General features: G+C 56.0%; 1 protein-coding gene across 1 annotated transcript in view; it reads left to right on the forward strand.

Moving 5' to 3' along the window:
• Positions 1-233: 233 nt before the first annotated feature.
• The window catches only part of SCUBE3 (signal peptide, CUB domain and EGF like domain containing 3), a 35,968-nt gene continuing 20,948 nt past the window's right edge, over positions 234-15,253 (forward strand). The window contains exons 1-4 of the mRNA XM_054803785.1: positions 234-434; positions 9,460-9,582; positions 10,553-10,678; positions 13,557-13,691. Of these exons, the coding sequence (XP_054659760.1) occupies positions 332-434; positions 9,460-9,582; positions 10,553-10,678; positions 13,557-13,691 (487 nt within the window). The 5' untranslated portion in view covers positions 234-331. The remainder of the gene's footprint in view (positions 435-9,459; positions 9,583-10,552; positions 10,679-13,556; positions 13,692-15,253) is intronic.

Here is a 15,253-nt window from a genome sequence, read left to right on the forward strand (position 1 = left end):
TTGCAAAACTGGAATTGGCTGGGATTATTTAAGGGAAAAAAAAAAAAAAAAAAAGAGAAGGGATCAGAGCAGCCGCCAGAGAGAGGGCGATAGAGTCCACTTTCCTCCAACTGCCCGGGGTCTCCTTCCCTCACTCTCTCCTCTTCAGCAACACCAAGAGCCCCAAACTGAACCCAGAGCAGCTTTTTCCATCAGTTCAGTTCCCTTCCCTCCCTCTGTCTCACACACGGCAAGAAGAGAGCCCCTTCCTCCTCTTGATTTCCCTTTGCATGCTCAGCCTCTTGTTTCCTTTAAAGCACTAGAAATCCCCCCTTCTTGCCCCCACTCCTCCATGCAGACTGGGATTGCAATGGGAGCTTTGCAGATTGCTGGACTTGCCATCCTTTTCTTTCTCCTTCACTCTGGAAACACGCTGGCAAATAAAGCCAGTCAAGGTAAGAGAAAATCTTCCCAGCTCGAAGGTTTGCTGTTTGATGTGTGTGTTAGGCAGCCGGACCTCCTCTTTAGATCTGGGATTTTATATGCAGGCTGGAGAAATTAGCAGCAATAACAACAAATAGTGGAGGGGATTTAAAACGTTGCTTGCAGATATTCTTGCCTGCTGCCTTTGATTGGGGTTGGTTTTTTGTAAACTCTTTAATGAGTTGCATTTCTTACACTTTATTTTTTTTTGGTTCGGGCTCTATCTCGAGGCAGGGGGTGCTGAGGCAGAAAATTAGGGTGGGCAAACGAGTCTGCACCCATCACAGGGAAAATGTTGGAGGGGTTTGGGGGTGCTCGTCTGGTTTTCGGGTTGCAGTGTCTGTGAGATGGGGATAACACCCACGGCGGTGCGGGCGAGGAGGGCTCTTTTCGGGCTGGGTTGGAGGGAAGGGACGGCGGAGCGGGTGTCTAATGCTGGGAGGTTGCATCTGCGTTTGTGTGTTTTACATAGGCGCGGGTTGAATCTCAAATGTTGTGCTATAGGGGTGTGGGCTGCAGAAAACTTCGGGTAGCTGAACACAGCAAAGCCTGAAAAATACGGGAGCTCTTTCCCAATCTCTAGAAAAGAGAGGTACGTCCCATCGTTATCAGCTTCGGGCTTTTCTGTTTCACCACTCCCGTGTTGAGCCAGAGTTTCTCCTTCACAAACATACACATGTAGCTTTATGTATGGTCTATCTATACCTTAGGTTTTCTATAGCACCTCTATATTTAGCTCGGATTTTTCTCTATACACACGCGCAGGAGTGCGCGCGCACACACAAACACACACAGCCCTATGTGCATGATCCTGTTGGCTGTCTCGAAGGGGTTTTTTTCTCCTTAATTTACCACTATCTGTACAATCTGTTGGTTTTTCTTTTCTTTTTTTTTTTTTCCCCATAGCACTTAACAGTACGTAAGATTTATCAAAACCAGCTTTGGCTTTTGCTGTTGTAGTAGCTGCGTGTTTATGCATACAGCGAGATTAAATAAAGTGTGAATGAAATATAGGAGCGCAGGATATAATTAAAGATCTCTTGTAGGCATTAGTAATAGGCATATTTCAGCCACGCACATGGTCGCCCCGAGCCCTGTCACCGACAGAGTTAGAAGGAATTTCAAGGCTATTGTCTTATCTGGTTTAAAGTGTTTATAAAACAATAGGTGACTTTTCGGGAGGGCAGTCTGGGCAAGCACAGGGGAGATTTTCCAGGGCAAAGGTTTGGTAAGAAGGCGTCCAGCTTCACGTAAAGCTTTACGATTTAGGCTTAGAAAGGAATGCTTAGGTTTTTATCCCCCCTCAAATTATCTTGAGTGTATGCATTGCTTTCATTTCTTATCATAATATTTATTTATTAAGGCCTTTTGGTTTCCAGTTCCATTTAAGCCTGAGCCAGAATTGCATTAAAATAGCAAAGTAAAATTCCATCGTGCAGAGACTTGACAGATCCCTTCGGGGAAGGAGAGGGGTGGAGTGGGGGTGGAGAGAGGTGAGCTCAATCCTGCGCCTGGGTACATCGCCCGCCATACGCCCGGGACGGCGCTGGCTCCTCCTGGCCCCCGGCGAAGGCACCGAGCGGACCCAGGGGCTCCGGCCGCTCTGCAGCTGGGGGGGTTTGGGATGGAGAGGTTAATCCCCAAAGGTGCTGCTGGGGGGTTCCGCGGGCTGGTGAGGGGGAGGCAGTGCAGAGGGGTGAAGGTTGGTGCCTGCGGGGATGTGAGGGCTCTGGGCAGGGCTGGACCCGGTCCCTCTGGGATGGGGCTGAACTCACGGACCCGGATCTGTCGATGGCAGATAAACCCCGTGCTTTTCCTAGGAACCCACGATCGCCTGTTTTGCTAACGGACAAGCATTGTTGAGCTCTTCGAAGCCACCCTGCGTCTCTGGGGCACGTTTTAGCAGGATATTTCTGAAAAGCATTGGGCATCGTCCCCGTGTCTGTGGGGTGATGCCCCAAGGATGGGGTACGCATCACCCCTCTGCCCACACCGAAGCCCTTGCCCTTTCGGGGCACAGCCACCCTCGCCAGGTGCCTGTCACGGCTGTCACCAGCTGCCTGTCCTCTCCCGTCGGATGGGCTTGTTTTGCTGCGATAACATCACAGCGTGGGTAGGGTTTGCTGGCTCATTTCTTGTGCTGAATTATCCTGGAAGGTTTAGTCTGTAGGGAAGGAAGGATTTAGCAGAGCTGCCCGCCGGGCCTGGAGGGTGTCTGCCAGAGGACCTGGCTGTCTGTGGGGTTTATTGGGTCAGTTTAGGGCTAGGAAAGCTTTCAAGATGAGAACTGGCAATATAAATCCAAATAACAGCAGGGAGGTTCCCGCCATGCACTCAGCTGGGATGAAGTCTCCCTGTGGTCCCCGTGCCAAGCTGCTGCTGTACCCAGAGCTCCCCTGGTTTTTTTGATGGATAATGCCACCCCCAGTCCATCCTGTCACCCGTCCGTCCGTCTCACAGCCTGCCAGGCAGAAGAGCCTGTCCTGAGCTCCCGCGCTCGGGGGAGCAGTGCCCTTGCCCATCGGCTGCCGGCATTGGTCCCTCCCTGCCCTGGGGAGGATGGACCCCAAGGGTTGGCAGATTTGCACCCTCCTCTTGTACCAGGCAGCACCCAGATCTGGCCTTGCCGCGCTCCTCTGGCAGCACCCCCATAACTGGAGACGCGTCGCAGGATTCGCCACTTTTTCCTGCGATCGAATTGCGTGTCCCCTCGGACAGTGCTGGGAGAACGGGGCCGGGAGATGCAGCATCTCCCTGGGTGACCCCGGCACCCCAGTTTGCAGCCCCTGGCACTCCCACAGCCCCAGCCACCCACCCAGCTCAGGGTCCTGAGTGGGACCGCAGCCCCAGCCCAGCTCGATGGTCACCCGTGGGTAAAACCAGCCCTTTTGGCCGGTGCTGTGTGGCGCCCAGGGACGGAGCCACCATCCCGCGCGAGGGGCTGGGTTCGGTGGGGATGCACCTGCAGAGCCTATGCCGCCAGGGATTTTTTTTTTTTTTTTTTTAATTTTTTTTAGGAGTCTAAAATTTTCCAATTGCAGCGTGGAGATGCTGTTTGATTCCCCTCCCATCTCCGCCGAACCTCCTCCCCCTTGGCCTCCGCTTTCCTCCCTCTCATGCATTCACAGTGTGCGACTGTTGTGCCTGTCCCCTCCACCCCTCTGAAATATGAAATGTAAAACTGTAAACATTTCAACATACAGCAGTTCAAAGGCGATCTTTGACTGAGGGCGTCTAACATGCCTGTACCGAGATTAAAAAGGGGAGGGGGTGGGTAGGAAGGAGGGAAGAAGAGTTTTTTTGTAACTGCCAACGGGAGTATAAATATTCAGACACCTCGAATCTTCCAGTGCGGAGATGTATTGCTGTCTCCAAACTGCTCAGGAGTTTTTATTTTTTTTCTTTTATTTTTATATAGATTTTTCCTTTGCAGATGGTCACACCAGAGTAATCCATTTAGGAAAAAAATATGCATGAATAACCTTAACCTTCACTTTCAAAATTATAAGTCCCCCGAGAGGCTTTAGGAGAAGCCTGGGATGGCAAATAAAGTTTGCTCTGTCTCACGGCGCTGGAGGAAGCCCGGCCGGCCGCATTTCGGCGAGGCCGTCTTCCCCACTGGAGATGTTGCGATTGTTGCTCCTGAAGCCGAAAGCAAACACAGACTTTTTTTTTAAGGTAAGACTTTTTCAGCCTGATAAGCCAAAGGAACAACAGCAGCAACGACAATTCCCCAGGCAGATGAACACGCTGTAGGTGTGGAGCATCAAACCCTCCTTGGAGAAATGACGGCTGAATTGAGCCGAAGTGACCGGGGTTGGCACGAGGAGTGGGATGGGGATGGGGGGAGCGTTTCCAACCCAGGGGATGCTGGATCTGGTGGTGGATCTGGGATCCATTGGGATAACCCGGGCTGGTGCAGAGGATGGGGAGCTCTACATGGCTCTGTCCTCGCAGGAGTGGGAAGCATCAATGGGGGGGGAAAGTCCCTTTTGGGGTGCTGCCAGCTTTGGGGAAGCAAATCCTGGCGTGAGGGGTGCAGAGTGGGGTCTGGGCATGGGGCAATGGGGTCACCAGGCTGGGAAACCCCCGGGTCCTCACTGTGACTTGTGGTTCCTCATCCTTCATCTGTGCTCCGTCATTCCTCAGGACCAAGCACTGGCTGCATCTACCGGGTCCCACCTGCTTTCGGGAGAGCGGGGTGGATGTGTGGGGCGTTGGGCTCCCGCAGTGGGGCTGGTGCAGGGGTCTCCATCGCACGGTGAGATGCAGACACCCCCTCTGACCCGACCTGCGTGCGAGTACCTGCCCAGGGACGGCTGGCACGGCATCCCCAGCACAGCATCCCTGGCGCGGCACCCCCATCCTGGCAACAAGCCATCCCTGAGCACCTGAGTTAGGCTCTCGAGTTCAGATGACACATCTTTGGCCAATTTGCAAAAAGTCGCCCTGCAGAGCATCTTCCTCCCCTCTCGGCAGCCCCTGGTCCCCATCCCCTCCTGGCGGGATGCCATCGGCTGCACCAGAGCCGCCCGCGGCTGTGCCCTGTGCCCGTCCCGCAGCTCCCCAGGCGAACAAATGATTAATAAACTGCACCACAGTGTCTGAGGTGGTTATTAATACCCTGGTAAAAAGAGCTACTGAAGTTATAAAGCTTTAATTTGGCATTAAGGCTGAGTGGAAACTCTGCGTGTCTGCCAACAGCTACACACACATCCCTGTACAGACGGGCTGTTAATATATATGCCTATATAAAAATAAAGAATGAAATTAATTTGAAAGAAAAAGCTGAAATGCTTGCAAAAGAGAAAAAGGATGACGTTTTTGCTTGTTTAGGGGTTTTCTGGTGGGTTTTTGCTGCCCTGTCTTGGCCCCCTCCTCAAATTTATTGGGACTTCCAGCCTATGGATAAAACCATCTTTTACTATTTATTATTTTTTTTGAAACGAAATAAGGAAGTGAGGAAAGAGCCTCAATCCAGGCTCCAAAAATATACGAGCTGTTGCTTTATCCCCCCTTGCCGTCACATATTGCGGGCGATGTGACGCCGCAGGGCAGGGCGCAAGCGTGGGACCCGGCTACCCGTGGGCTCCGCCACCGCCTCTCCCGCCGGCCTCGGTCAAAGCCCTTCACCTCCCCGGTGGGTGCACGCCAGTCCCGGAGGGTTGGCGGTCCCCCCGCTTTTGGCACACTCGAAATGGCAGTGGCGTTGAAACCGTCTGCCTCTGCTGCCTTTGAAATGGAGAATAAAGCTGCAGCTGGAGCGGAACGGGGCCCAACAGCCAGCGCTGGAAAATCCCACCCACAACGGAATAAAAAACATTGCCCGAGGCGCGGGGCGAGTGCCGCAGCCTCCTGCCCTTTGCCGCAAACCCCCCGGCATGGCGTGGTGGCGATGCCGAGGATGCTCTTGCCCTCTGACGAGCCCTAATTAGCCCCAAAGCGTGGTGAGGTGGGGCTGGGCAGGGTGCGGGGGCTGCTGGACGTGGGCAAGACCTTGGGTCCGCGATGGGACTTGGTATCGTCATCGCAATTAAAGTTCCCGCCTGGTGCCAAATCCCCCAGTTCTGGGGATTTGGAGCATGATGCACCCATCTGCGCTGTTCGGTTTGGGCTCATTTCAGGCAACTTTGGGTGAAAAAGTGAGTCTTTGATTATGCGTGCACAAATGGGAGTGAGGGGCTGTAGGGATGCAGGTCTGCAGGGGGTCCTGGCTGGCAAATGCCCCAAAAGAACCCACCTGGATTTGGGACCTGGACTTCAAAAGGTCCCCCTGAGCAGGGGGACGAGCAGGGCACACCCCAGCGAGGAGTTTGCAAGAGCAAATAGGGATGGGAACATCAATAAGGATTTTTAAAAAAAAAAAAATCTTGTCTTCGCTTGGGTTGAAAATGAAATCCCTTGCGCCTTGGTGGTGGCTGGGAGCACCTGCAGCGCGGCCACGGGCGGTTTTTTGGATGGAGAAAATTCTCCTGCGGGAAAAGCAGGCTGTCCCAACAGCAAACCTTCCCTTTCATGGCAAAACGCCGCTTGTGTTGACAAAATTGCAAAAATTTAGTTTTTCAGAGGGCTTTTTTTTTTTAATTCACTACATCATTTCTGAAGGATGTTTCTTAGGAGCCAAAATTTCAGCATTCTGAAATTAGGATCTTTGCCAATCTTGGGATGGCTCCTGGGGTGCCAAGGAGGGTATTTATTCACTCTTCACACACACACACACACACACACACACACACTCTCTCTCTCTCTCTCTTTTTTCCCCCTTTTTTTTTTTTTTCCTTTTTTTATAATCCTCTAACCTTTCAGAATGTCTCCAGCTTTGGAAAAATTACAGAGTGGCAAATTTATAATGTTTTCTTTTGTACTTTTGCTGCTGTGTAATCTTTCCAAAGTTAGAGAAGTTTTGAAGTTACAGAATGGAAAAAAAAAAGATAGAAAAAAATAATATACATGTGTGAGTGGGAAAGGCACAGCATTGTGTTCAGCACCACGCAGACGTTGTTCATTGTCTTGAGTCTGAGGGCACGGGAGGAAAAAGAAATAGAAAATAAACCCCCCAGAAAAGTGAGATTTCTGGCAAAAGGCTGGGAAAATTTCAATGCTATGATGTCTGATGGATGCTTCACGTTCTGGGTGGTTGTAGGGGAAGGAGGTGGGGGTTGATGGATGGTCTGTACTGTTTGGGTGCTGGCTCCCACCTGTACGTCAGGGTGGGTGCCTGGGGTGCTGAGACCCGGCAACTCTCGCCTTGGGATCGTCGACTCAAAGCTTCGAGACGTGATTTATAACTTGGGGGGGCAAGAGCTGAGGGAGGGCTCTGAACCACACAGGGTCAAGACCAGGATTTGCAAATTCAGTAGATCTTTGGTTCAGTGTCGGCTTCATAGCTGTTGGATCCCCGTGCCCATCACTGCCCGTGAAGCCGTGAGTGCTCGGTGTGTGTCCCCGTTCCCCCACGCCGGTACCGCGTCCCCCCCCACCCGAGGGCCCTGGCAAGGGACGCTGGAGCAGTAGGCAAAGTCGCTGCCGGCTGCTCTTTAAAACTGAAAACGCGGTTGGGAAGGAGCGAGCTCTGCACTTCTGTGGCTGTTGCAGGGTTTCTTCTGTCGGTGATTATTTGCGCACACTTTTTGGTTTGCAGGATGGGGCCTTTGCAGGTGGGTCAGGGGTGCGGCGGAGCGGCTGTGCCCCGGGGCAGGGATGGGGTTTTCAGCAAAATGTGAAGTTTGGCTGGGGAGGAACTGAACCTGAGCTGCGCTTGGCTCCCTGAAAAGACAACAGCCCCCCTGAGCCCCCGTGGGACCCCCAGCACGGGGCAGGCTGTGAGCCTCTCCCCGGGGATGATGTCGGGTGCTGAGGTCATCGCAGCGCGGTGGCACCGTGGCTGGTGCTGGGGATGCTGGAGGCGACGGTGCCGGCCAGGAGCGGGGTGCCAGTCCCCCGTGAGATCCCTCCGTCGTCTCCGCTGCGGTGGGTCAGCCTCCAGCCGGTGATTAATGGCCCAAGGGAGGTCGTGGTGGCCGCGGGCCATGGCTAATGTCAAATAACAAATATGAATGCGGGCTGTAAATATTTATACAATGCGCAGGCACGTGCCGCCTCCCTGGTGCAAAGGCAAAGCTCTCCTCCCCCCAGCCGGGTGACTCACATCTCCCGGCAAAAAACCACCGGGGTGACCGGGAGAGGGCTCGGGCCAGTGCTCCCGCGGCCGTGGCCCCCGTCCCAGCAGGGCTGGCGGGGCTGCCTGCCTGCCTGCCCGCGGCTTGCGGGGATGTTTCATGTCTTTGGGGACGTCCCGGAGCACTTCTGTTCTTGGGATTGCTGAAAAGCAGCTTTTAAAAGGCAGCTTAGAGCGTCACAGCCTCGGGCTCCTCTTTAGGGGGTGCAGGGAAGCTGAAGGGACCCTCAGATCCCCCTTCCCTGGTGAGACCCTCCCCATCTCTGTGGGAGGCAGTGGAGGTGACACCCCCCCCCCCCCGGTAGCAGCACTGACCCTCCCCCTGTGCCTGTGGAGTCGGAGCAGGGAGCCCTGGGGTGCTCTGGGAGCCCTGCCCGTACCCGAGGGGCTGCGGGCGATGCTGTGCCCCCATGGGTACGGGGGCACCCAGCTGCCTCACACCACTGCCAGAGACGGGGACGTGCCCGCTCCGGGGCACCACGTCTCCCTTACTGCCTGCACAGGGAAGGCAGAGAGCAGCCAGGTGAGCAGCTCATAAACCTCCGCCCCACACGCTCGAGCCTTCTGTTTCCCAAATACCATTAAAACCTCCGCTCCCACAGCCTCCTGCCGTGGCAAACCCTTGGGCATTGCCGCTTGAGGCCATCACCATCACGTGATGCTCTGGACATGATGTCCCGGGTACCACAGCGCTGCATCCCGGATAAGTGGTTTGAGGGGCAAAGGGGGCTGATGGGGATGCGGATTTTGCCTCTGCCCCTGAGAAAGCCTTGATGTTTTTCTCAGTTCTTCCTCCTGCTTCCCGCTCCTGGCTCCCAGGTTTATGTAGTGTGGTCCCTGCTAATTCGTGCACATTCCTCCACGCCTAAGAATAGAAAGCGATGACGATTATTTGGGTGACTGGTCGGCTCAGGAAATGGCTAATTGGAGACAGAGACTTTCACCTCTGCCTGGGCTGGCTCCAGCCTGGATTATGGGCGCCTGAACAATGTTTCCTATCATCACACATGCAAAAGGGTCGGGGAGTCTCAGGGTGGCTTGTACAAGAGCGGGGTCACAGGTAGTGCTGTTTGGGAGCGGGCCCAGCAGCTCACCATGTCCCACAGCGAGCCCATCACCAGTTGCGTCAGGGCTGGGTGCGGTGAAGCCACTAAGGAGCAAAACAGCAGCGTTGCTCCCTCGAGCCGTTCTGGTTCATACATGGGTTGAAAAGCCAGAGGGCTGCTTGGTTTCATCGCCCCGGGCGATGGCTCCCGTGGGGAGATGGGGGGACCTGCCCCTGGCTCTCCCCATCACTCCCCCCACCTCTCCCCTTGCAGATGTCGACGAGTGCGTGGAGGGCACCGACAACTGCCACATCGACGCCATCTGCCAGAACACCCCCAAGTCCTACAAGTGCATCTGCAAGTCCGGCTACACCGGCGATGGGAAGCACTGCAAAGGTAGGGACACGCCGCTGCCACCGAGCCAGAGCCCCTCCGACAAGAGACAGCCCTGGCAGGTCGGAGACAGGCGGTGGCTCGTCAGCAACGTCCCCTGCCCTTGCAAGAAGGCTGCTTGTTTACCTCAGCCCATTGCAGACCTTTTATTCCCCTTTTCTGCCCCAAAATCCTGGTGTGTTGACACTGCAATGCATGGGGATGGAGAGGAGCGTGGCTGTCCCTGCCAGCGGTGGTGGCAGCCGTCGTGCTCCCTCACCTGCTCTGCAAAGAGCCGTGTTTGTAAGGCTGGGGCTGCCCAAGCCCGGGAGGGTCACCTGGGGCTTGTTTTAAACAAAGCTGGGCTTTTTTTAACTGCAGGATTTCCAACCCAAAAGCTGCAAAACTGGGTTAGCAGATAAAACATGAGGAGCTTAAAAATAAGATATAGAGATATAGGCGATATAGATATAGATGTAGATATAGATACATGCAGCTGAGTGGGGCGTGGCAAGAAAATGGGCTCCTTGGAGGAGTAGCACCAGGAAAGCAGGAGCAGGATAGGGGAAAAATTCCCGGCTCTGCCCGGAGCGGGTCCAGGGTTGGGATGGGATGAGTACAAATAGCAGAGGGATTAAAGCATGCTCCAGGCACGGCAAGGCTGCTCTGCCCACCACCTTCAGGAAATCCAGCGTTATTCCCAGAGCACTCGGCAGGTCACCGCACTGTGCTGAGGCTTTAAGACGGCAGGTTATCTAGAAGTCCAGTGTCTAGACTGGGGAGGACAGGGGATGTGTTTGCAGTGTGTGGAGGGATGCTGTAGGTGATAACGGAGCTGAGGACCTGCTGGAATAAGCAGAGACAGCAGAGACCCCAGGGTGCAATATTAGCTGGGTCTCAAACACGCTGGAGATGGGGAGCAGCACCCGTACCGCAGGCTGGCCCCCCTCAGCTGGGACAGCCCTGCAGCTCTCCTGCCCTCCTCCCCCTGCAGACGTCGACGAGTGCGAGCGGGAAGACAACGCAGGCTGCGTCCACGAGTGCGTGAACATCCCTGGCAACTACCGCTGTACCTGCTACGACGGCTTCCGCCTGGCGCACGACGGCCACAACTGCTTAGGTGAGAGACGGGCCACCGGCACGTGCCGGGGCGGGATGCTGGCTTGTCGCAGCCACTCGGAGCTATGGCACCGTGGGACCCGCTGGCTTTCTTTGCCGGGCACCTCCTGAGCTCTGACCCCCCGCAGAGCTGTTGCAGAGCTGGGGGACTGGGCCAGCAGCTCTGCTCCACAGCCGAGGGCAAGAGCGGTCGGTGGGGCTCACCCGGACCTTGCCGCTCGCTCCGCTCGTGCTTGAGGTCAGCACTGCACCTGCCAAAATAGATGAGTTAATAGCAAATACGGTGGGGATGGGAACCAGTGAAGGAACTGGGTAAATAATCCCTGGGCCAAGACAAACCCAGCATCTGCCTACAGAGCGGCCGAGCATCCTCCCCACCACTTCCCACCGCCCCAAACTCCATCCGGCCGCGGCGGAGCCAAAGCTCCCGGCAGAACCTGGGGCCAGCCGGGCTGCCCGCGCCCCGGCACCCGCTTCCTCCCGCGGCACCCGCGGGTGGGATTGCCGGAGCACGGGGCCGCGTGCCTCCCTCTGCCTGGAGCTCATGCTATTTTCTAATTAGTGTCTGCAGAGGGGTCATTAATGAGCTCATCACTGGGAGGAGGAGGGGGGAGGGATTATGGACACATACGCTTTGCATTAACCACCATCACCGCGATCTTTGCAGCCTCCTCGGGGAGGGGGGAGATTTACACAGCTGGGAGGAGGCGCGGGAGGGCGGCTCTGCCTTCCTCTCCCGAGGGAGGATGAGCCCAAGGAGAAGAAAGGAAAACCGGGCTCGGCGAGCCGCAGACGTCATGTGTTTACAGAGTTGGACGGGAGGGGATGGAGGCGGCTGGGGAGTAGCAGGGTGAGGGGGCACCTGGGGGGGCTGCCCTGCCTCCCCCCTTGAGCCCTTCCTTTGCTCATCCCAGCGAGGCTTCTTGGCTGCGTTGCTTTGCTGTAGGGATGGTGCAGGTTTATCCCCTGGAGCCCATTTTACAGATGAGGATGTTGAGACCCTCTGTGCTCTGGCTGGGTTTGCTCAGCAGTTGCTCCTGAGGGGCAGCAGGACTGAACCCCGGTAGGTTTTTCCCATCCTTCTTCCTCCCCATCCTGACTGTGCTTTGCCCAGCCTGCAAGCATCCCCTCTTAGCCAAAAGAAAGAGAATAAGAGCAAAGCAGAGGGTCATGCCCAGGCTTTGCTGGCACCGCAGGCAGTGGACAAGCTGTAGGTGGGTCGGGGTACGTGCCCACCGGCCCCGGCATCGCCCACCCCGGGTGACCTTTTGAACCAGGACAGGAATTCGAGCCCCTGTCCTGACACGGGCCCTGCTGGCTTCTGCCCATCTCCATTGTATTTAATAAAACAGGTATTAGAGCAGCGGAGTCTCGTTTCAGCCGTCAGGTTTGAATGGCTGCCTCCTCATTTTTGTGCGGAGCTTGAAGGAGAAGTCGCAAGACGTTAAGCCCTTGTTATAAACAGGGGGATTTAAAGAGAGTTATTGGCATCTGCAGGACATAGTTTGGCTGGGATGAGCCTCGGAGGAAGCTGCAAGCCTCCTGCCATCGCAGAGGATGTCCTTTTTGTGTCTGGCTGCAGCCCTGCTGTCAGCCCTAGCCTGCCCCACGAGCGCCTGAGTATGAGATGGTGTTTTCAACACCTCCTTTCCAAGGTAGTGGGTTTGTGGGGTGCTCCTGGGCTCTGCTCCTGTAGCAGTTTCCAGCTGGAGCTGCAGCCCCGCTTTGATTTCTGAGCATCCCCTGGGGTTGCAGCATCCGCCAGGGCTTGCCTGGGGCTGGGGCATGGTGCAAGGCACCCGTGCTGCTCAGGCATCCATCCATCCATCCATCCATCCATCCATCCATCCATCTGTCTCTTTGCCCAAAAGCAAGGGGCTTCAGTGCGCGCCAGAGGAGGTCGGGGCTGGGGGTGGGGGCAGGGCTGGGAGCCCCCCCCCCCCGGCGCGTGCCGTCACCCAGCCGCTATTCCGGCGTTTCCGGCGGCCGATGCTGGCGGGGCTCAGCTTTCCTCTCGGCCGCCGGCTCTGCCACGCTCGAGTTCACGGGAGGTTTTCTTTGGCACGGGGCCCCTCGCTCCCCGGCCCGATGCCGTCGCCTGGCCCTAGGACTGTGGGTGGAGGGGCCAGGGGCGGCTGCGGCAGAGGTTTGCCTCTCTGCTCGAGCCAGGCATCCTGGTTGCTTTGGCACCTCAGGGCACTGGTGGGTTCAGCTTGGACCACTGTCCCCAAAAACTCTGGAGAGAGCAACAGCCTGTCGCTCTTCATCAAACGAGGGATTTGCCGGGATGGAGCAGGAGCAGCCGGGGGCGAGGGCATCGCTGCTGCCACGGGTGTGCACTTCGAGCCCCTTCCAGCCTTGGTTTGTTAAACCAAAACAGGCACGAGGGCAGCAGAGCTGCTGGGGATTTGAGTCTCCTTACAAGTAATTATCCCCGCTCCAGGCTAAGGTTTCCCAGCTCCCCCCTAATGAAGTGCAGGCATCCCCAGCCGGTGATGGGCTCGGAGGGGCTGGGAGTGAGGGCGGCTGCAGCCAGTGTCATAGCCGAGCATCTCGGGTGCTTTGGGGAAAGGGGGCACAGCCTGCCCGGGTGTCCCGGGACAAGGAAAATCCCTTTCTCTGTGGTTTGGTGTTCCCATCTGTACAATGAGACCTTTTTGCCCATGAGCCAGGGAAGCTGTATGGCCTCTGAGACCCACCCCTTGATGTGCTTTGGCTTCATCCCCTGTGGCCCTGCGGCATCTCCTTTTTTTCTAGCTGGGGGATCACGGATGTAAAGCAGAACTGATTTGTTGTGTAGCAAATCTGTCACACCCGGTTCCCCATCCCCTCGGCATGCCATGGTGCCACGCTCACCCCCTGCCGCCTTCCCTTTGCAGACCTGGATGAATGCTCGGAGGGCAACGGCGGCTGCCAGCAGACCTGCGTCAACATGATGGGCAGCTACGAGTGCTTCTGCCGGGAGGGCTTCTTCCTCAGCGACAACCAGCACACCTGCATCCAGCGCCCCGAAGGTGAGTGCACAGCGTCTCCCAGCCCCGGGGCACCCTCCATCCCCTGCATTTATTGGGCAGGTCTGTTCCCCATCACCTCTGGACACCCCCTGCGCAGTGCCTAGGTTAGGGTGCTGGTGCTGGTTCATGCCCCTTCTTGGTATTACAAATTTAAACGTAAATTTATTCTGAGCACATTGGGAGAGGGTACTGTGGGGCTAATAAACATCTCCATAACAAAACCCTCGCAGGCCCCTTAATCAAGCACAGTAATACCAAACAGAGGACATTAATCCTGTATCCGGAGCATTTCATTAAATAAAAGGTACCCGGAGATCCTCACGCCCTGCAAGACTCATCTTCTCCTGCCAGGTCTTGTGCAGCACCGAGCCCTCCATCTCAATATCAGCTCTAAATTGCTGCCGTCTGGAGCAATCTCTTAGCCAAAATAGGAGGAAATGAGAGATTTTTTTTGCATCTCTGCTGATTTTTATCTCTGCTGCTTGGCAAAGCCGGCTGAGTGGTTTTGTTTTCCTCCTTCCCCCTTCCCAGCTGCGTCGGTCCCTCCAGCTCCCTGGGGAATCTCTCCCAGCCCCGGATGGTTCAGCAGCTGCGGTGGCATCTCTCGCATCCCCATCCTCTGTGTGTCCAGGAGGGATGAGCTGGCTGCTCCCTCCCCCTGGTGACCAAAGGGTGGTCCCCACAGGGGACAGGGATGCAGGTGCTGGGTTTTGAGCTGGTTTCTGAGCTGAATGGCTGCAGAGCGTTGTCGGCCTGGGGATGTCTGTGTTGCTTCTGCACCCTGAGATCGATTTTGTAGCTGCTATGTGGTCCCCGAGTTCAGGCTCAGGGGCGGCTGCTGAGGATGAGGGGTTGGGAGGGTTGCAGCTGGTCCCTGGGCTGTGGGTCTGGAAAAAGCAGAGAGCTGAGGACAATTTGGATTCCAATGTTAAAGCCTCTTCTGACTTTGCTCCTGGCTCCTTGGGCACTGCCAAGGCAGAAGCATTCAGTATTAGAGAGCTAAACCTCAACGTTACGGCTGCTTCCTTCCTTCTGGGGTCCTTGCCAGCTCCTTGTCTCTCTTCTCCTACCCTGGCAGGAGGCTTTCTCCTTTCCCTCTGCTCTCTCTCCTTTTCTCATTCTCCCTTTTGCTTTCCGCTCTCCCTCCGGAGGCAGAGGGGATGAGACCCTGCTGGGTCGACAGACCCGGGGAATGGATCCCAGGACCCCCCCCTCCTGCAGCTCCACGACGCTCTCCCTTGCACTGACCAGTCCCTCCCAGTAAGGAGAAGCTAAGGGTTGGGGCTCGCTGGGTATCGGTGCCTTTAAACCCTGTCGCACCCAGCGCGACAATGACAGCAGAGCCACTGAAAGCAAAGGGGGCGAGCAGGGTCCTCACATGGAGCAGATGACAACATTGCACGGAGAGGAAGGATTAAAGGGGGTGCATCCCTCCCCGGGTGGTGGCTGTAGGCACTTAGGGATTGCTGCGTACTCGGTGTTTGCAGCGGAGGAGGATGCTGTGCCCGGGTGGAATTGCCTGGGGAGTCTTAGGAAAACAGTGTGCGGCCATCCTGGCCTGG

The sequence above is a fragment of the Grus americana genome, chromosome 25 (genome assembly GCF_028858705.1).
Source record: "Grus americana isolate bGruAme1 chromosome 25, bGruAme1.mat, whole genome shotgun sequence".
In the NCBI taxonomy this organism is placed as follows: Eukaryota; Metazoa; Chordata; class Aves; order Gruiformes; family Gruidae; genus Grus; species Grus americana.